General features: G+C 32.5%; 2 protein-coding genes across 2 annotated transcripts; one reads left to right on the forward strand and one right to left on the reverse strand.

Annotated features, from left to right (window-relative positions):
• The first annotated feature begins 43 nt into the window (after positions 1 to 43).
• On the forward strand, positions 44 to 1,078 carry LOC118750673. Its single transcript, XM_036485408.1, has 3 exons — positions 44 to 118; positions 177 to 589; positions 675 to 1,078. Exons 1-2 carry the CDS (start codon positions 57 to 59, stop codon positions 583 to 585), a joined length of 471 nt encoding a protein of 156 aa, XP_036341301.1. The 5' UTR covers positions 44 to 56; the 3' UTR covers positions 586 to 589; positions 675 to 1,078.
• A 2,618-nt stretch (positions 1,079 to 3,696) lies between these two features.
• On the reverse strand, positions 3,697 to 5,754 carry LOC118750675 (putative nuclease HARBI1). The gene is made up of 2 exons (XM_036485409.1): positions 4,708 to 5,754; positions 3,697 to 4,641 (listed from the first exon to the last, which is right to left on the reverse strand). Exons 1-2 carry the CDS (start codon positions 5,033 to 5,035, stop codon positions 4,073 to 4,075), a joined length of 897 nt encoding a protein of 298 aa, XP_036341302.1. The 5' UTR covers positions 5,036 to 5,754; the 3' UTR covers positions 3,697 to 4,072.
• Between the last annotated feature and the right edge of the window lie 17,501 nt (positions 5,755 to 23,255).

Here is a 23,255-nt window from a genome sequence, read left to right on the forward strand (position 1 = left end):
GATATTCCCGGGAGCTGAAGAAATCGGATGCACCATCGGGAAGTGCGTCGGCCCTGATGGACAACTGGCCACTATTTGAAAATATGAGCTTCTTGAAGGAGTTTGTCAAGCCAAGACCGCAAGTATTTTAAAATTTAATATATGTACTAAGTGTTTACGATTAATTTAATTTATAGAACTCGGTGCACAACAAATATTTTGGACGAGTATGTAGAATACCCCCCTTCGCCAAATTTCCCGATGTCGCTTTCGGTGTCGGAGTCGTCTGTGCTGACAGATTCTCTTGACTTCGAGGAGTCGCCGTTATTGACGGAGGAGTTGGCTTGTGGACAATCAACCCCGACAACTTCTCAGAAGAAAAGAAAACGACAAGAAAATGATGCAGATGGAGAGTTTCGCGAGGTATGTAAAATGTACAAGGATCTATGGAAAGAGCGCGCTGCGCAAAAATGTAGTGACACCCTTCGTGCATTTGGGCAAATGATTGTGTCCACTGTCAGCGAAATGAGCCCGGCGAAACAAGCAAAGGCCATACAAGTTGTGACAAATGCCATAATGACCCTTAAATTGGAGCCCGAAGAATAGGAAAGTAAGCTCAATCTCTATGTATCACATAACTTATTATTCTTGCATTTTTTATGTATGTAGATTCATTTATATCTTTTTCTTTGCAGGTCACGACTCATCTTGATGCTTGTGTATACTTTATATTAGATACCTATATAAGTTTAGTTTAATTCAAACATAATCCAAATATTGAAATTGAAGTGCATTAGAATGTTTGTTTTAGGTTTCAAAAGCTATACATTTAAAATAATTATCTATTACATCATTGCATGTTAAGCTGCCTTTACACGGGTCGGTTTTTTGTCGTTCATCCGAAATAGACCCGGGTAAATGGCAATTCCACTGTAAAATGTAAATATTTTGGCTAGCCGATTTTCCAGTCGACAAAAATCAACCCGTGTGAAGGCATCTTTAAATAGAAAACAATATTAAATCATTTCGTCGCTGGAATAATGAAATAGTGTAACATGAAAAGTATAGTTTTGAGAAAAAGGAATTGGAAGTTTTTATAAACCATTACAAACCATACAGATACAATTTAGTTTTTCGGGAATAAATTAGTGAGCCAAAGAGATATTTAAGAAAACTAAAGATTTATCTAATAGATTAAAGGATTGTCTATACAATGGGGCAATTATCGAATAATAGTGTATGTGGCATTAGACTGTTTCTTTATTCGAGCGACGATTTGTAACATTGTTAGCCTATAGGTTGTGTACAAAGGTTTAATAAGTATCATTTTTAAATATAGATAACAAATAATGGTATATTGACAATATTATAAATGACTTATGTTCCTTGTCAAACCTTTGTACACAACCTATAGGCTAACAATTATACAAATGATTTAATATTGTTTTGTATATTACATGTGTAAGTGACTGTATGCATATTAAAAACTGGATTGTTCTTGTACGTATGTACACCCTTCGTCATAATAATAGATATACGATATTTTGACCAGTTTTTACAATTTTCATTTTGTTTATTACATGCTTTTTTATAAACATCTAGCTCATTATAAAGAAAACACTACACAAATCCGGATTTCAAAGTTTGTAGAAAACTTTAAGAGTTCAACAAATTTCCACAACAATCCATTCATTGGGCATTTTTAGAAAAATTCTAGGCAAGTAGTTTATAGCACCTTCAGTCTTACACTTTATTATGCAAAAACTTAATGGGCTATAAACTACTTGGAATTTTTCTAAAAATTCTCAATGCACGGATTGTTGTAAAAATTTATTGAACTCTTAAATTTTTCTACAAACTTTGAAATCTGGATTTATGTAGTGTTTTCTTTATAATGAGCTAGATTTTTATAAAAAAAAAAAGCATTTAATAAACAAAATAAAAGTAGTCAAAAATGGTCAAAACATTGCGTACCTTTTATTATAACCAGGGGTGTATGATATATATACTATATATATAATTACATATATTTTTTGTGTTCACGTGATGATAGTACCTGCTTGGCAGATCTCATTTTTTCGATTTAAGTACTTTTGTTTTTATACAACAATTGGGTGATTCTCAAGTTATCACAACTAGTCATGTTGGCATATCATATATATCGTCGTTTAAAGTACAAAACTGCGTAACTGACATTGGCTGCCGAAAATTGGATTTGCTCATACAAGCTCATGGCTCAATCCTTATCTATTCGTCTTGAAATATACTAACCAGAAATGCGATTGCTTTATAAAAAAGATAACCATTTTGAAATATGAGTGTTTTTACGCTCTAGAAAACTACAACTTCACATACGCTGTTTTGCATTTTGTTGATACGCGGTTTTGCAGTTTAAACGACGATATGTATATGTATATACATATGTACATACAGTTGCGGTGAAGAAAGTATCAAAATTATGTTTACTTATTTTAGTCATTTTTATTTAAAATATATTTCAATCTAAAACAGAAACTATACATAAATAAAAGTTTCAAAGCTTGCACATAGTTCAAAAATATTTAATCGTGAAAATTTTAGAGTATGCAGGTTTGTAGCCCATCATAATATTTAATTTTGCTACTCTCTTATTGACCGTAGCTGTATGAGTAAATATATATTATGTTTATAATATAATTATAAACAAGAGACTTTGGGAATTTAATGAATTTGCATGTTAATTTTTTACTTTACTTTATTTTTAATAAAAATATTTTATGAATGTTATAACAATATTTTTACTAAATGGGACATGTATGTATAAGGCACTTACAATCAAGCAAGGTATTGAAATGCATGGTAGAAGTTTGTAAAACAAGTTTGCGTTTTACAAATTTTAATATTTTCCCATGGCGCAGCTTATAATTTTTTATGAAAATATACACATACCGCCCGCGACATTTTTACCAGTTTTGTACACTATTCTTTTGCTTTTTTACGGTTTATTAATTTTTTTATTAAAGTTCAGCTCCCTGTCTAACAAAAACCATATATGTACATGAATGCAAATACCAAACTTTGTACAAAAATTATAAAAGTTCTCCAAAGTTTTCATCTCAATTCCAAATATTTTCATTCGAGTTTCTTAATTAATTTTTAGTATGCAGTTTAAAGCTTATTGAAATTTAGTATAATAAAGGGACAGTTTTAAGTTGCTAAAAAATCGCATTGATTTTTGATATTTTTTTTCTGACGGTGTTTTGCTTTTTTTCCATATAAGAAACTATTTTCTAGGCATTTTTTCTATACAAGGTTTGAGCAAGTTTTGTTTATAAGAAAGAAAATTCTAGAGCCGTCAGCAAAAAATTTTTTTTTAAATCAACGCAATTTCTTACCCACTTCAAATGTGTACATTATTATACTAAAATTGAATGGGCTATAAAACTGCATACCGTATTTTTTTTTGATCTTAGTAAAAAGTTTAAAATTTTGATGAAAATTTGTAAAATTCTCCTTAATTTTATAAACAATTTGAAACTGGTTTAAATGAATTTTTTTTGGTTTTGATTTACATTTATGGGTTTGTTTATATAATAATAATATAGCAAATAATAAGTTATTGGTTGGAGTTTGATCACCAATTGGTTTACTTTATTGATTTCACTTTCTTTTATACCAAATTCTTACACTAACACTTACAAATTATTTACGAACTAGAATGTATACAAATATACTACTAATACCTACAAACTAACTACATAACTCTAAAATATGCTAAGTCAACATATGGTTGCAATAAATATATAAATATGTCAGTCGCATTGACAAACTGACGTTGTGGATCAGTTAGTCACTGCGACTGTCTTTGGCGGTGTCTTTGACCGTCCGCACAAGTGTAACAAGATCCTCGCTATGTGCGATGAATGCAGTCTTTGCATAAACTCCCGCTGAGTTCAATGTAACTGATTTGGGTAAACTGTTGTTTGTGTACATTCCTATTTGTTTATACATTACTTATGTGCACATGACAATTAAAGTAAAAAGGGCGATGTGCTTATGCTACAATAATAATACTAATGGGAATATTAATAATACGTATGCATGAATGAACATTTTACTGAAAAGGGACGGAACCTTGATTCAAAAAATAGTCTGCCAATTTTTCCCTTAAACGGAATGCAGCCGCGCTTGCATTACGTCGATTTGACGTTATAGAGGTCAATGGACCACCCAGATCCTCCAGATCACGGCGCCATTCTCCATTTGTTGTCACTTGTTCTGGGTCATCTGTGTCTACGAAATTTTCTGGACAGTACCATCGTTTTAGATCGTTTAGCATAACAAAGTTGTGCAAAACCAAGCACGCTAAAACGATCTTTTCGCAGTTCTCCGGACTACAATCGATGACTTTTCGAAGGACACGCCAGCGAGCAGTTAAAATCCCGAAGCTATTTTCAATTACCCGACGAGCTCGCGACAATCGGTAATTAAAAACTGTTTTGCTGCGAGTTAGTTGTACGCCAGGGTATGGCCGCATTAAATTTTCCTTCAGTGGGAATGCCGCGTCGGTGACAAAAAAATGTGGAAATTCTTCCGTCGATCCTCTCCATAACGGCGTTTTTGGTGGTAGTGGCAAACTATTGCTCAGCAGCGCCCGTCCAAATGCTGTTTGCTGGAAAACACCTTGAAATAAAACAAACAAATTTAAAATGAGTAAATGCCAATTCCTTTAAAATATTTTTGTGTTACCTCCATCACTTTGTCCTCCGAAGCTTCCAATGCTAGCGGATGTAAATGTGTACTTGACGTCGCAGGTAGCCATTAAAACTATACTATAAAATTTTTTATAATTAAAGTACAGCGAGCCAGAATTCTTCGGACAAGTGATTGCTATGTGTTTCCCGTCAATGGCTCCTACACAATTTGGCATATTCCACATTCTGGAAAAGTCGTCCGCAATGTCTTTATATTGCGCCAAAGTGGGTTCGCTGAGATACACTGGAGACAAAGTGGTCCATATAATCTCGCAGGTCTCTAACACAATATTCCGAACAGTTGTTTTTCCCATCTTGTGCATTGAAGCGACGATTTCGAACGACGTTCCATGTGCGAGGTACCTACAAAAAAAATTGTTACTATAATGTAATGAATATCTAGCATTCGCCTATAACTTACATCAGTGTTATCGCAAGGCGCTCTTCTGGAGAGATTTGTTTCTTGGGTCTTTCCAGAAACGGATTTAGCAACGTTTGCAATAAATCGTACAACGGGCGGTTCATCCTGGTTAAAAAAAAAATCTTGCTGTCGTGGGATATGCATTTCAAGAACACTTTCCTAAAGTATCCATTAAATTTCCGATCCCTATTTACTGGATGAACCGCCCAGCGCCGTACTCGCCTCGATTCTTGCCGTTTCTGTTGAAGACGGCAAATATTTAAAAATGCCAAATCGAGGAAGTCTTCTTCCATTTGTCCATCAGGCCACATGGTGTATTAATCAAGAAAACACCTGTAGGAGTATGTTTAATTATTATTAAGTGTACTTAATTTGCCAAATTAGTTACTTACTCTTTGAACAACTTTTCCTGTCAGAAAACAAATTAATTAATAAATCGATATTTCCCAAACAGCTGATTTTGAAATATAATGTGCGATATGCGGAGTATAACCACTCCCCTGTTTCACATGCGCTGCTTGATTATGCCCTGCCTTGCTATGTTAGTATAACCAGCGCTTAAGTCTCTGCCCATGCCTGCTTATGAGCTCCAATCAGGGTTGCCACTGACGAAAATAAATACTTACCATCTATTTTTAAAAAATCTACCAAATCTGGAAAATATCTACCAAAAACTTTTTTAGTTATTTTAATAAAAACTATAGATTTGTTCTTTGTTTAGTTATTTCAATAACAAAATTTGAGTAAGTAATTTTTCTTTAACCAATGATATTGTATTTGAGGTCATATTAATGACATCTTCTCGGTTTCCTTCAAATAAAAGCAAAAATGATGAAAGTAAAGGCAACAACGAAACTTCATCATTTGAAAAAAACTACAACTGGAGTTATTATAGACAAATACAGTGACTTAAAAAACGCTTGGTGATTTTTTTTTTATAATATTCACAATGGTTTTCTGCTAAAAATTGTATTTTTGTAAAAGAACATTGTTTGCGCTTTAACGAAAATCATAAAAATCATGGATTAAAGCTATGCATATACCACATTTAGAAGAATTTAACAAATTAGCGCCAATATTTCGAACTTTTTTCTCTGAATTTTTAAAACATTTTTGGGTTTACAGTTTTTAGTCCATTGAATTTTAGTTTATTGATTTTAATTTTTTTTGCCACCGGAAGTTTGTGTCTTTTTTCCTTTTTTAATTTAACAACTGCCGTTTATAAAACCGGCGCTGATTTTTTTTAATTTTTTTTGCGAATCATAGTGTGTAATTATGTGCCTGTTCATTTTTTATTTTTATTTGAAGAACCATTTAAAATATTTAGGCAATCAAAAGCTCCTCAGGATTCCAGCAAAACGAGTTTTGAATAGAACACGATATGTTCGCCTTTTATCGAAAGCGTTCGAAAAATAATGCAATTAAGTGGACTATACTTTTAGAAAAAAATTTTAAATAAAAAGATAATTACAAAAAATAAAGCGAGAACGAAAAGTTTTAAAGTTCAAGTAAAATACTTTAACAAAAATCTACCAAAATTAGAAAAAATGTACCTTTTTACCAACCCGAATTTTTTCTACCAATTTTGGTAATAATTTACCAAAGTGGCAACCCTGGCTCCAATTCATATTGCTCACTGACTTCGTTTCGCTTAAAGCTCAGTTAGTCTAGACTAAATTTTGGTAACTTAACTTAACTTAATATTTTGGCCAACATGTTATATGAGAAACTGTGTTAGCGGTTAGTTAAAACTTAACTTACTGTAAGCAACTTAAGAACCTGTAGATTTTAGATTCTTAAGTTATGGCCTTACGGAAATTGAGAGCGGTGAGAGAATCAGGCTTGCCTGATTTTCGTTTTTGTAATTCTCAAAAATTAATGACCGCAAGCATATTTGTTTGCATGGATTTTTTTTGATGTGGCATTTTAGGCGGCAAACTATCAAAGAACTGAAAAAGAAAATACAAAAACAAAATATTACCGCTTTTGGCTTAAGATGAAGTGTTGCGTAATCATTGATGATTTCTTACGGTAAGTTAAATTAAGTTAAGTCTAGACTATCTGAGCTTTTACAATTATGAATCTGAAAGGCTTGTGAATAAACGCAAGACTCATTTGCTCGCAAGCAGGGTTGCCACTTTGGTAAATTGTTACCAAAATTGGTAGAAAAAATTTGGGTTGGTAAAAAGGTAAATTTTTTCTCATTTTGGTAGATTTTTGTTGAACTTTCCCGATTTATTTTTCGTAGTTATCTTTATATTATAAATTTCTTTGCATACTTTTTATATAATTACATAAGTATAAATGTATATCGATATAAGGCGAACATATCGTGCTCCATTCAAAACTCATTTTACTGGAATCCCGCGGAGCTTTTGATTGCCTAAATATTTTAAATGATTATTTAAATACATACATATAAAGAAAAAAATTACAGGTATGTAATGACGCACCATGGTTGTTCGCAAAAAATTAGATCAAAGCAATTTTTTATTAAAAAAAAATTTTTAAATAAAAAAAAAACACAAAAGACTGGCGACAAAAAAAATCAACGGGAAGCACATTGTGAGCTATGTATACTCAAGTATTATTTGCTTTAAAATTCGATACCTTACATTGTTCTAAAAATTCAGAGTAAAAAATTCGAAATTTGGGCGAAAATTTTTAAACATTTTCTAAATGTTGTATGTATATGTATAGTTTTAATCCTTAATTTTTATGGATTTAGTTAAAGCAACAAAAAAATTGTTCTTGAAAAAGATTGCGAATAATAACAAAATCACCAAGTGCCTTTTTGAGTCACTGTATTTGTCTATAATAACTCGAGTTGAAGTTTTTCAAATTATGAAGTTTCGTTGTTGCCTTTAGTTTCATCACATCCGCTTTCAGTTGAAGGAAACTGCGAATATGCCAATAATATGACTCAAATACCGTATAATTAGTTAAATAAAAAGTTCCCTAAAAACAATTTTAGTTCTTATTGCAAAAACTAAAAAAATAAAAAAATATAGTTTTAACTAAAATAAATAAATAAATACCAAAACAACAGTTTTTATTTAAATAACTATAAAAAATTTATTGGTAGATATTTTCCAGAATATTGAACCCTAGATATCAAACGCACTCTGACAGACTCGAGTCGGTACAGAAACAATTCTTATTATTCGCATTAAATAATTTGCCTTGGGATTCGACATTAAATCTCCCACCGTACAAAAGCCGCTTGAAGCTCATAAATTTGCCAACGCTGCACAGCTGATTAAGATCTTGAACGGGATGGTCAATAGTCCCTTTCTACTGAGCCAGATCCTGTTTTGTATTCCTTCTAGGCCTTCTAGACATTACAAGCCCATTAAGCTAACTATTTGTAGAACAAATTTTGAAATGCATGATGCTTTTCGTTGCCCATGCCTGGACTTTAGTAAGCATTACGACTATTTTGACACCTCCAACTCACATTTTACCATTAAGAAAACCTTACTTGAGATTTTGAATAAATAACATGTAAACCCTTACATTGCACCTTATCGTTCAGCTGGTGAACTGTATTTCTGTTCAGTTTATAAGGTAAACGTAAACGTGAATCGCTTTTTTGTAACTAAAGAAATTAATATCTTTAACCGGGAACGATAAATTACACAATACCTATGACTGCTTAGTACAACTGTAATTGGCTTCGTATATTTTCGCGACCGCGTAAGACAATACGAGCATGGATCGGAAACTCGGCCTTTCCGACAACAACACCTTGTCCACAGCGCGGAGCGAAAACTAGAGCTTTCCGCCTGCCACAAACTCTAAGTAATGACTTCGGGAACATGGATCGGAAACTCGTTCTTTCCGACCATGCTGAACAGCTTGTCCACAGTGCGGAGCGGAAACTAGAGCTTTCCGCCTGCCATACATTCAAAGTAATGACTTCGGGAACATGGATCGGAAACTCGTTCTTTCCGACCATGTTCAACAGCTTGTTCATAGCGCGGAGCGGAAACCAGAGCTTTCCGCCTGCCACACATACAAAGTAATGTCTTCGGGAACATGGATCGGAAACCCGGCCTTACCGACCTTGATCAACAGCCTGTCCGCAGCGCGGGGCGGAAACTAGGTCTTTCCGCCAGCCGCACACAAAAGTATACTGAAGACTAGGCCTTGCCAGCTACCAAACCTGCTATTTTATGTTGTTATTATTATTATTATTATTATTATAAATTACTATGTATCTAAATGTTCTATTCTCATTTGTCTGTAAGAAAACATTTTTCTGTAGACCAAATAAATAAATAAATAAATTAGCAAATTTCGAGATGGGTATTTTTTTTACAGTTACTAAGTGTAAATATTTTAGTCTTCTTAGACGAAACCAAACAAGTCTAGTACATGATATACATATGTGTTGAATATATGTACATAAAAAGAATGCGATTTAACTTCGAAATACAATGGATAATGGCATCCTACTTACTTTTATGGTATTTCTCACCCCAACCCCAAACTAGAAATTAATCCATGTATATGTATGTTGCGTTAACATTATTAAACGATTTTATTTAATAAATTTAACAAACCCATCAAGATGTAATTTTTCTGATCTTCTTATTTTCATGCTAGTTTTGTTATCTTTTAACTTCAGATTTAAATATCGAATTCACAAAAGGAAGCGCTGGAAATTTAAAAACATTTGTACCGTCTTCCTGGAAGTGGTATTTTGTATTTTTGCAGCTTCCAAATGCATAACTCATTTTTCTTTTTATTATTTTACAAAATTATTTTGTTTTTGTTATGTCTAGTTTATTTCTGAAAAAAATTATATTAGCCGTGTTTTATTTGTCCAGAAATTTAAGCTATTAGCTTATTTTGTATGGAGGACTTACCCAACATAATTATATTGACTTATGAAAAGCTATCTGGGCTTGTATATTGAACAAGAGGCATTGCCATTCAGAGACCGGCTTTGAGTACTAATAAAATTAGTGTACTTATTCATGATCCGTAAAAATTAGTGCAAATGAGCACTTACACCAGTGCCCGCCAAACACTTTCCTGGGAAACGAACTATATTCGGCATTTCACATGTACACAATCGGCTTCTTACACGTACACAATCCGAACGTCAACAGAAAGAGTAGAAGAGCAACAAATTTTATTTAGTTGCATGCAAACAATAGGCGAAGCAGGTTGATGACGCATTATTGTTGAATAAAGTAGGTACACTGAGCAGAATGAATGAATATTCATTAAAAAATGTTATAACACATTTTTTCGTACATACAGCCCTAGAAATAGGTATGTATATGGTACCAAGTCGTGCTTTTTCTTCATATTAAAAGAACTTTGTGAATTATGTATTTTTTTTTAATACCAGACTAGTCCTCAATTAAAACATACAATATGTTTTGTTATTTATCTTTTGGTTTAATCGTTATTTTAAATTGTTCTTAAATGTCAAGTTTTACCTAATTATAAAATAAATATATATTAGATATATATATGTTTATTTTATTTCTACTTGAAATCAACGAAATTTTCTTTTAATATTCAGAGTACTCGAAGCACGTTATCTTTTTTGCTCAGAAATCCACACTTAAATTATAAAAAAATAATAATAATTTTGTACAATACATATAAAATTTTACCAACTTTTTCCTTTCTTAGGGCCGTTAACTTTCATTATACGTTTCTATGTTGTTTAGATCTAAAAAATAGCGCACAATGAAAAAAACGGCAAAAAACATACCAAAGTTTGTATAATAAGTAATAAAACACAGAAATTTTTTTCCGTGCATTACCACCAACACATTCTCATTTTTTGTTTCATACATACATTCTCATTTTAAGACCTTTCTCTTTTTGGCGGGCACTGACTTACACTAATTCAAAAAATGACTAAGAGTAATTTCCACCAAAAGAAGAACACACTCATAATATACTAACTCTTATTTGTGGCGGCAACTTTTGTCTCTATCGAGTACAGTCTACCCAGCTGGATTTCACTCATTTGGTCGAGTGAGAGGCGGAAAATAATTTCAATGAGTTTAATATTATTTGTGTTCTGCTTTGTTCTACATCAATGATGGCATTTTTGCTACAATTGTACTTTTTTGATACAATTTCGTTTACTACGCAGTACTTTTTAGTACAATTTTGTGATGAAAATTCACTGCGGGAATTCGTTTTATCTTTTTGTCTTCGCCTTCTCGTTTTTGCCTTTGTAAGTTTTGAAAAAAGGTTTTGAAATAACCATTATAACATAGCAAAAGGTGTGCTATCAACCTCACATTCCTAGGCAAGTTTTGAAAGAATATTTTCGATACTAAATCTTATTAAAACAAAATGTCGAAATCAGCTTCATGTAGTTAGAAACAGTGTCATCGTTAATTCTTTATGTTCTTAAATATCATAACTTCACGACACTCATATATTGACTAGAGTTGACTATTTATTTTATTATTTTTTAATTCTAATTATTTGTTTATAAAAATATAGTTAATTCCTTAACAAAAACTGTATGAAAATAAGTTTAAATCTTTGAACAACATTAAAAAAATCGACAAACTTTCGTAAAAATTTCGAGCTTTCTATTTTAATTTTAGTATAATAAAGTGCAAGTTTAAAGCAGCTGGAATTTTCCGTCAATGTCATATTATCTAAACGCGATTGTTTTTAACGAAGAAAATGAGCAACACCTTCATCAAAAAAAAATATATACATATATTAAAAATCAACGATAAGTCGCAGCTATTTTAAACCTGCACTTCATTTAAATTGATCGGACTACAAACGGCATTATCAAAACATGTATTTCTAGGAAATCGAGTTAAAAGCCCGAAATTTTTACGAACGTTTGTGGATTTTTTTAATGTTGCGCAAAAATTGAGCCTTGGGGAATTTATTAAAGTACAAACTGCATTTTTATGCAAATACAAATAATTAAAATTAAATAATTTTAAGATAAATGGCCAATCTTGTCAATATGTGAGTGTCGTAAAGTTTTGATAAGCACTTGAAGTACTAAAAATAGAATGTCAAACTTTAGTACTGAATTCAAAGAAGATGTCTCCTTTATCCATGCATAATAACTTAAAAAAATTTGTTTGTTAAGAAGTGTACCTTAAAATATGTACATACACAATTATGTTCAAAGTGTAAAATGTACCTACATAAACTTTCCCATGAATACCATCAAATCATTGATCTTGAAGGGAATCTATGTATGCATGTACTAAGAAAATGTATGAGCAAATTAAAAAGTCGATGCAATTTACAGTCGAAAAGTATAGTTTTTGTATAGATTTCGTACTGAAGGAACAATTTCATTTCCCAACACTGTGCGACATGCGGGCGCCACCATAAACAAGTGCGAGCTAAAAGTGAGAGTGTGTTAGTGTGCCTTCGCATGCTGTCGCTTTCTCGTCGTTTGTACATGTTTTGTTGCTATAAACGACGAAAATCACTAAATTCACTAAAATCACTCAACTGAACTATTGGTGCTTCTTAGTGCTCCTACTCATTTGGGTATAACTAATTTGTTTAATGGCTCAATGAGAGAATTGAGCACTACACCAATTCATATCAACAGAGAACTAACCCAACAAGCATTTCAGTAAACGCTTTTAAAAATAACTTAAATTAAGTTTGCTATAATAAGCGTTAAATAAGCATTTTTAATATTAAGCTTATTAAAAGTTTTTTCAAATAAACCTTTAATAAGTTTTGAGAGCGAATGTTTATAAATAACTTAAACTTATAAATGAAATGTAAATGCCAACGACATGAAGTAGTAAATATAAAATTTTTTCAATCGTAAGTGACGCGTTTTCGTTTTTTAAAATATATTATTAAAAGAAAAAATTAAATAAAACCGATGTGGTAAAAAAAGTCCAATCCAGGACCAGCTGCGCTAATCGGTGGAGCATTCGAGTCTTCAAATGATGAGTTCCCCTTATCCTTTCTTAGTTTAACATTCAATTAAAAATGTATTAAATTTTTTTCAGAAAAGTTCATCAATGAGAATGGCGGCGATGAAGCGGAATATATAGCTGCATCGATGTCGCTGTTCCAATTTGCCAATAACCGCAAGTAATTGAAAGCACGCAACAAGATGTAATAATTAACTTTTTTATGCTTAATTTGTATGTGCTATTGTGAATTTGTATGCTAAAATGTCTATTCCCTATTTATATTTTCGCGACTGTAGATGAGTCCGCCGAAAATTCGCATTTCGTTTAGTTTCTAGATGTTAAGCAATCTATGTATGAGTTTTTAATGGAATATCTTTAAATAAAGGGTTATAAAAATGTTTATAAAAAGCTTTCTTTTGAAAATGTTTAGTAAGTTTATATTCATACGCTTATAAAAAACTTTTTTTGAACCTTTATTATAAGTTTACACTTTTACGCTTATAAAAAGCTTTCTTTTGAACATTTATTACAAGTTTATATTTCTACGCTTATAACCAATGTTCCTTTTCGATTATATTAGCATTACTTTCAAGCGTTTTATAAACAAAAAATCAACGTTTTGTAAGCTTAATGTTTATAATTGAAAACTTAAAAAAAATTTTCTTTAAGTGTATTTTGCTTGTTGGGTAGTCATTGTACATGCTGTCGCTTTGTGTGCCGAGCGTAAAATAGTGTTAGTGCATATGTGTGAATATTCTGCAATGAATAATATCCACTAAAACTATTTCTTGTGTTATTCAACCAATTACTTAAAAACACGAATAATTGCAGTTCCCTGTTGCCATTCAGCATCAGAAATTTTCTCCTTCAGCCAATCAGAAAGATGCAAAAACTTACTTTGACACTATTTGCAGTCAAACAACTGTAAAAATTAGGCTAACATAGGAAATAAGCTAATTTCGTTTTATTTGACCAAGATTTAGCTATTTGCTTGTGATGGTTGAATAAAACATGCCTATTATAATTTTCAATCTGGTAGCTAGATTTTGATGAAAATGACAAAATCCCAGCAAAAGTCAAATGCCTAACATGGCTGCTAATGTCATTAAGTGAAACTTCCTTCTTTTTTCTACCATGCTTTAAACCTACTTTATTTTTTAAGAATAAGGCCACTAACAAAACGAAAAATTCAAATAAAATGACGTTCAAGAAATTAAAAAGAAATTTTCTTCTATACAAATTTCTTAAATTACCTCTCAAGAAATATATGTATACTCGTTTAGTAAGAAAATTTACAGTAACGGTCAAGTAGGTACTTTTTCAAGCAGCAGAAATAATGAAAAATATTTGTCGTGATTTTTATTGACTGCAATATTGTAAGTACTGAGTAAAAAAAACTTCTATTATATTTTATAACAAGGATTTTGTGGCTAAACAACAATGACCACATGTAATGAAATAAAGATTTTTTTTTCGCTCATTTTTATTTATCTACATAAATATTATTCTAAAACAAGGCGCTTATTCCCAGCGATCTACTATTATACATCAAATTAAAGTGCTCGATCTGAAACTTTCCACAAACTTTTCACATTTAAGATTCATTGAACCACTTTCTAAATATTTGCGTCGAAAGCTTTTACAATTTTTACATTGAGCAAAGATTGTCTCAGCGGGACATAAGAGAATGAAAAATAGTTCCATTTATTCGCTTTCGTCCCTGTTTTTGTTTTATATCGAACAATGCATTGCTACGTTCGTGCGAATTAGGTAGCGATACAGCGGTAGATCTGCAAAACAAAAATGTTGCTTTTGTCTCTGTACAGTGTAAATTTATTTTTAATTTTGTATATTTTTAAAAAGCTGGAAAACTTAAAAAAGAAGTCCTGGAAGACGGTAAAGTATTTTAAACTCTCCATATATATGCGTTTCAGAGAATCTGATTATTTCAGTTTCCTCTTGCGGGTTAGAGAACTCTCGCCGGACTCAAAAATTAAGATAAGATTTTTGTACTGAAAATTTGTAGTTAACTACCTATTTTGAGTAATTAATCAAAGCCACTTGAAGGATCGATTAATTTCGGGTTAAAAAAATAAGCACTGTAAAATAGTTAATAAAGATATGGTTAATATGTTGTAAAGTAAATGTTTACTATGGCGTCGATATCTGCTGTAGTTTCTGAATATCCACACGAGAATGTAGGAGTAGGAGAGTTGCACCTCATGACTTGATACTAAAAGTTGAAGCAGTTGTGATGTTAGCCCGCAACCTAAATATATACATATGAAGGGTTAGTTAATGGTCTCCCCCAATAGTTAAAGAACTACAATATAATTGTTTGGATGCCGCAATACAAATACATATGTACATATAAAGGCACATATTTAATGGGCACGTGATTCACAAGGGAAATGAATTTTACTGCCCCATATAAATTTACAGCCCAGCGACCCAAACTATCCCTATGTATTTAAACGCCGCCAATTCAAAACTATTGTAGCGTTCGCAATAACAATAAATATGTAAGGTCAGACCCTAACAAGGGGATTGCTTTACGCATGGCCAGCTATGTATACGTAATGAGTAGAGCATGATTTTTCCAAAATACCAAAGTTAAAGTTAAATACCAATGCATGTGGTTTTTAGAATAAAGAAATATGCAGATTTTTTAGACCACGGAGCACGCCGAATTTCGGGGATTATTACTAGTTTCCTTTATTATAAAAAACAAACAATTTTTAATGGCACACAAATATAGACGAAAAAAATAAAACTCAAAGTTAGTACATTTTTTTTTAATGAAATTAATGTAATTAAAAACTTAAAAATACATTGAGAATTTCTACAAATAAAAATATTAACATTTTTGGGAAAATTAAAAAAAAATTTGTAAAAGGTCACTTTTTAAATAAATCACACTTTATTCCAGGAACATAGTCATGTAATAGATTATTATATTTTATAAATCTAGGTTCCAGTCTTTTGTAATGGCTAACAAGTATAAAACAAACTTTTTTCTTTTTTTGAAAAAATAAAAATGTTTTAACATAAAAACTACTATTAAAAACAGTTGAAAAAATGCGAAAAAAATGTTAGCAGAAGGATATATTCTACCGAAAATTACGAGAAAATAATTTTTCACGAATACTTTATTTTAAGCGATTCAGCGCAAGTTTTGTCTCAATTTAGTAGTCTTAGCCGGTTAGAGCTCGATATAGTCAGGTGAAAAACAATTAGGACAAGTTTTGGCTATATTTCTTTTGTTGGTTCAATTTTTATTTTTTTTTTATAAAAGTATAGCCCAATATCTAACAAAAACCATATAAGTCCAAATTTCAAACTTTGCAGAAAAGCAGGAAAATTTTTACAACAACAAACTTTTTATTAGGAATTTCTAAGTATGCAGTTTTTTAGCTTATTAAATTCCAGATTAAGGAACTGCAAATTTCAATTGGTTAAGAATTCGCGTTGGTTTTTCATATTTTTTTTTGCTGAAAGGTTCACCCATAATAATAACACCATCCCTTAAAAAAAGTTATCAAAAATCAACGCGAATTCTTAACCAAATTAGGCTTTTACATTCTTAGCTATAATTTAATTGGGTATAAAACTGCAAACTAGAATTATCTCAAAATTCTTATTAAAAAGTTTGTAGTAAAATTTTATCGAATTTTCTTAATTTTTCTACAAAGCTTGAAATTTGGACATATATGGTTTACGTAAGATAATTAGCTATATTTTTTTTTAAATTAATAAACACTCAAATGGTCCAAATGTCATCCCCTACCATTTTTCACATGCCTGCACGTATTCAACGTCGCAAACGGTCTTGCGTGGAAAGCAAAACTGCAGAGGCGCTGAATTTGTGTATGCGTTCATGAATAAACTATGAGCCACTTAACTCTTCTAGCGGTGTACCATGATTCAATAATAAAAGGTTTTGTAAGAAAAACTTTCTCCCGCTCTAATTTTGTCAATGACACTCCCACCCTACTCCCAAAAACAAAAACAGTGATATTTCTTGCAAATTTCTTTGCAGGTTTTAAGAACATTTTTAATTTTTTGTAGTGAAATTTTTAAATTTGAAGAAATGTTTGTTCTTCATTCGCTGGCGACAACAAGACTAAATGGGTGGACTACAGAAATTTAATGTAGGCCAAAGAGACGAAATTAATCCCTTAAATGCCGAAATGTATTTGTCGATATTCATGAGACCTATTGATTCTGCCAAGGCTCTGTAAAGTAAACCTCGCAAAGGTTCTGGTAAATGAGTCAACGAAGATATTTAGGTATTGACCTACACAACACAATCCTGCAGTGGAATTCTGACAATCGCTGCGCTAAATTTCCATCGCTAAAATTCTCTAAATTAAAAGCCGTGGGGCCTAAAAGTACGCAATATGGACAGAATCAAGTGTAATCAGTCAAGTCTATCAGATTGAGGGGCATGTAACTAAACGTTGCATGTTGTTAAAAGCGCCTGCTATTCTTTTGGAGACCTTTAGCGATCAAAATTAGCGATAGCGATTGCTGCAATCCGGCTGCTGGTGTCTCCGAATGAGACTTTGACGCAATATAATATTAGCAAACCGCGTCCATGGGGCCAATCGTAAAACACGACAGCTCGGTTTAAGCCATGGCGCGATATAATTGCACAGTTACGGCAGTTCTCATTTGACGATGTAGATCAATCGCGACTGTGTAAGCCCATGTTTAATATTCTGACGGCGGCATAATCTCCCCAGAACACTAAAAGTGCTATATCAAAGAATTCGAATTACCATATTCAAAGCAATCGAGCCATAAGCGCGAAAGAAACGTACTAAGCTCCAAATGTTTTTAATTGTCGATTTTTAATCATAAATTCCATAATTTTTCCACAAACAAATAGCTTCTTCATATCCATCTTATGTAAATTGTACCGCAAAGAATTTACAAGGCAGACAAACAATAAAAAAAAATAGCTCAAAGGGGACCATCCATTCTTGAGTTATGCACACGGTGACCATCCGTCCTTTATTTTAAAGGACAGTCCTTTATTTTAACCCCCTATCCTTTATAATTTTTTTCAAAATAAAGGACGCCTTTTGTCCTCTATTTCTTAAACTGTCGTTTAAATCAGCTCTGCGTTTTTCAGAGGTAAATTTTTAAACACAGAATATGAAAAATAAAAATGTTCCTTATAAAATATAATGAAAACCTTCGCCAGTTAAGGGTTTTTTTTTTTAATAGGTATCTTCGCACATCTATAAAGCACAGGGAAAGTTGTGCCCAGGATCGTGTTGCACCCTGAGTTTCCAGTTCCACTGAAAGAGAACAATAAACCCCCTGCTGCACAGTGGTTCTAAACTGGCATTTAGTGTTCGTAATTCACTGGAGCCTTCATTTTTTTCACTTATAAGCTTATAATATTTGCAAGAGACCAGGCCTGATTTGTGAATTTTTATTCGATTATATTAATTTTTTTTAGTGCAAAATGCAGAAAAAGTGGCAATTTTGAAGAAAATGTATTCTCCTGTTCCAGTTAATAAATGTTACATAACAAAGACTAGTTAAAAACAATTCCCCAAACCGAAAAATTTACAAAAAAATTTTTGAAATGTTATAAAAAAGGTTCACAAAAATAATTTTTTTTTTGGTTTTTAGTAAAAATTGGTTGAAAAATGAAGACTGCGGTGGATTATGAACATTAAATTCCAATTTTGAACCACTGTGTGCTGACTTAGGCGTGCAGTATGAATTATGGTAAATGCATTTTGGCAGCAAAGGATGGCGAAGCCCTTGAAAAGGATTTGGCTTCATTTTTCGGAATCGGTTAATTAACTGGTAAATATTTGATTTAAATTACGATATGGGTAAGGTACTTTTATCATACAAGTTGTATGTACGTATTCCCAAATAATTTTGAATAAAAAGTCCTTTATTTTACATTGGTTAATATGGTCACCGTAGTTATGCACCGTCTGACGTACGCAACTTTGGTATATTCATAGCAAAATTTATTTTTAATAACGATCAGGGGTTATATTCGATGTAAATAAGCTGGTTTAAATTAAATAATTAAACCAAATTCGTTTTTGTATTAAAATACCACGATGCACCATTATCCACGCCTTTTTGTAGAATTTCGCTACCATTTAGGAAGTGTGATTGAATTCTTCCCCTTTTTCTCCTGCTTCCAAAGTGTGTGGGTGGGAGTGTCAAATTTTAGAAAATAGCTACTTGCAAAACCTTTAATAATTGAATAATGGCGGTGTAGATTTATTTCTATCGCCCTGCTGGGCGATGACAGCTGTGCGTGCCAAAGGTGGCCGTATTTGTTTTTTGCTTTCAAAGTTTTAAAAGAAAACAACCTAAACACGATTTTTTTTTGTTGTTTGAAAAATATAGTTGTGGATTCGTTAAATCTGGCTTGAAACAAATTATTTATAATAATCTTTCTTTGTTTTACATTTATATTTGTTATCATTTCCTCATTTCTAAATATGGTTTAGTTTTTTCTAAATATGGTCACCCAAATTATAAAGGCGACCAAATGGGATCAGCTGTTTTCGCTACCGCTCTAATTCTGTTTAAGTAGGCGAAATAGCTGGGCGAACGGTGAACGACAGAATCGCCCAATTCGGCGAAGTTTGCCGTTCGCCGGTATTGTATTTCAAGCAATATGCATTGCGTAATTCATACAAATAAATGATTAAAACACCGCTGACCCAATTTAAAATTGTAATGCTTATTGTAGGCAGTCTACCTACAATGCACATTACAATTTACAAACGAAGACGTATTGTAATGAACGCCCGAAGAGTATTCGGTCACATCTAGGGTTCGAACGATACTATCGATATTGAGTAAGTATCGATACTGAGGGTATAAAAATGAGTACTTTAACATCCGATACCTTATTTGGTGATTTTACTCGATACTTAGCAAAGTACTCGTAGTATCGAATACTTATTAAAAAACACACTTTTTAAATTTTTTCTTCCATTGGCAAGCCAATTTTCTTTGCTTATATGGATTACTATCATTCAATTTTGTCCATCACTTAAAATAAGCCAATAAACCAAATAAGTTAAAGTTTAATGGAATTATTTATAAAAAATAAAGTAGGTTTACCTTTTTTATTTTTTATGAATAAGGCCATACAACTTTACGCAAAGTTCACGAAAATGCGGAATTTTTAGAAACTTTTTGGGTATGTAGTTTGGAAACCTATTCAAGTTTACGTGTAGCCTACTATCGTTGACTTTTAATTCAAACTTCCACATTATTATACTAAAATTGAATAGGATACAAAAATGCATGCCCAAAAAGTTTACAAAAAATTTCTTAATAAAATTTGAATTCGTGAAAGTATATATATATATATATATATGTATGTATGTATGTATGTATGTATGTACATTTAACGTTAAAACTACTTCTAACGTGAAAGTAAGTTCTGCCATGATAAAAAAATAGGAAGGTAGAACCGCTGAGAAGAATTTCTTGACGTTTGCAAGCAATTTAATTTTTAAATTTTGCACACAATCACACACACACATTCTCATTTTCAACCTCAAACAACAACAACTTTGAACAATTCCTTTTTTTTACTCTCAATTTTAAAATGTTGGCAAACTTCAAAAAAAAATCATGGCCGACGCATTGAGAGAACGGTTTTACCTTACTATGCTTTTATCATGAGTTCTGCAATGAAATGAAAATCAAATATTTTAAATTTCTATTGTTTTAATTTCAGGAAATAACTAGATATACGATTGAAGTATAAAATAATTTTAGTATTTTAACGAGTCCGATACTGAGTAGTATCGATACTTTTTCCCTGATACTTTTAGAGTATCGATACCATGAGCTCGATGCCAGAATGAGTACTCAGTATCGATACCAAAGTCTGAAATTTCGAGCCCTAGTCACATCATACTTTCCGATTACAAACAAAACCAGTATGTAAAGGACGCTAACCACAAAGCGGCCATGCCTATGGCAAAGTAATCTGGGTTGTAATCCATTCATTCCGATATACCGCCTTCGAAGTTTTTAAGGAGTATTACGCATTTGCGCCACTGGGAAGCAATTGTGAGAGAGTAACATTTTTTAGTGAGAGCAAGTTTGAGTGAACAATGGGGTGATTCATGAGCATGTGAGCATATTCATAAGCTGAGCTATTCACTGGCGAACTGTGCTTCAGAGCACAACTGCTCAAATGGCGTAAGTGGCTTGCGTGCACATGAGCTCTTGCGTTTATTCACAAGCCTTTCAGGTTCATGAATCATGATTGTAAGCGAAACGAAGCCAGTGAGCAATATGAACACTTGTGAATACTTGCCCAACACAAGCTAACTAGCTCACAAGCCGGCGCTCTCTTCTGCACAACAATAAGTGAGCGGCAGTCAAGAATGATCGAATACAAGATTGCGCTAATGAGAGAGGATTTTCGGGCGTAATTTTTGGTTGACGTCATCTTGGTGCAATTGCGAGAGAGAAATGCCAAAACGCATATAAAAAAATTTAAACAATGCAGAACAATGTGTTAATTTTAATATTACATGGCCCAATTTTGCAGGAATCAATAAATATACAAAGATTGAATCATTAGGAACACGTAGCAATAACTTTGGACATGTAGGCCTTTAGGTAAGTACGATTTTTAGCACATGAAAAAATGGATGAATTAACAGTGTTTGCAATTTCATGTAGATCAAAAGGAAGGTGTGCAGCAAAGAGAATTTTTGGACTCGCCATTGTAAAAAGCCATGCAGAGTGCATATTTATATTTGTGGACGGTAGCCAACCACCATACACTCTACAGCTGTTGACTCCACAGCTTTTATTTGATGACTTTTGTACCATTTCCGAGAGGATACATGAGCGTTGCTTCTTTGGAAACAAATATTCTATGTAAGTGAAATATAATTTAAGCTGAAATATTAAATATATAATAATTTGGCCACTGTTTTCTATTAGGTACGTAACAGCGCGGTAAGATGCCGCTTGAATTAGCGCCTGGCGACCTTATCCACTGGTGCATTACCTCATACCAGCACTAAAAATATTATTTTCAATATCTTCACCAGTAAAGTGATTCATGCACACATAGATCGATTTGGTGTTTAATACATCTCCTCGCCGGAAGAACTGGTTCCACTTTTTTGCCAGATTTGCGTCCGTAGGAAACGAAAAAAAACTTATATCGCACGCTTTCCTTTTGTTTTCACTATTACACTTTGCCACGGCACACTTCATTTTGCTTTGTAATGTCTCAATAATTGTTTAAAACCACGCAGAAATATTAACGCACATATACTAAAATTGTTATTTGGTTTTTTCGTATGCTCACAATCAACAATTGCACCAAGATGACGTCACGCACACAGCTGATTCTGTCAAAATCACAAAGAGCGGATTAGCGGTACCGCGATTCCCGCAATACAAGAATGATAGAATACAAGATTGCGCCAACGAGAGAGGATTTTTGAGCGTAATTTTTGCGTGACGTCATCTTGGTGCAATTACGAGAGAGAAATGCCAAAACGCATATAAAACAAGTAAGAAAGTCTAAGTTCGGGCGGAGCCGAACATTAAATACCCGGCGCAAGTATTAAATATATGTTTTTTCACCTTTCCGAAAGCTACCGCTAGATGGTAAACCGGGGTGTACCAATTTTGAGTAGCGTCTTTAAATTTCGAAATATTGCAGTTTCAAGCATTTCTGAAATTCACCGTTATATGAAAAGCGGCCGTAATTTTATCCCAAATTCAATAATTTTTAATAATTGGCTTTTATGTAGCAAGCACAATAACCGTACCGAGTCTGGTACAAATTGGTATAACGGTTACCGATATACGTATATGTTATCATAAGTAGGCGGTGCCACGCCCATTTTCCAAAATTTTACCATAAACATATTTCTTGGTAAAGAATTGTTGCAAGCATCAATTTTGAATAAATTAGCGTTAATAGTTACTGATTTATCGAAGATTTTGTATTTCTCTAAATTACCGTTATATGGGATGTGGGCGTGGTTATTGTCTGATTTTTTTAATTTTCGGCCATTTAGTATGCTGTACCAAGGCCCAACAACTGTGCCAAGTTTGGAAGAAATTGGTGCAGCGGTTACCAAGATATGCACATGTAACCATAAGTGGGCGTGGCTACGCCCATTTTCCAAAAATTTATAATATTCTTATTTTTCGTCTGAAAATTATTACAAATATCAATTT

The sequence above is a fragment of the Rhagoletis pomonella genome, unplaced genomic scaffold (assembly GCF_013731165.1).
Source record: "Rhagoletis pomonella isolate Grant_MI unplaced genomic scaffold, Rhpom_1.0 Rhpom_scaffold_00352, whole genome shotgun sequence".
NCBI lineage: Eukaryota > Metazoa > Arthropoda > Insecta > Diptera > Tephritidae > Rhagoletis > Rhagoletis pomonella.

Coding starts and splice junctions, on each gene's coding strand:
- LOC118750673 (XM_036485408.1), top strand. CDS start 57: ATGGACAACTGGCCACTATTTGAAAATATGAGCTTCTTGAAGGAGTTT. Junction 119..176: donor GAGTTTGTCAAGCCAAGACC/GCAAGTATTTTA, acceptor TTTAATTTATAG/AACTCGGTGCACAACAAATA.
- LOC118750675 (XM_036485409.1), bottom strand. CDS start 5,035: ATGCACAAGATGGGAAAAACAACTGTTCGGAATATTGTGTTAGAGACC. Junction 4,642..4,707: donor CGGAGGACAAAGTGATGGAG/GTAACACAAAAA, acceptor TTTTATTTCAAG/GTGTTTTCCAGCAAACAGCA.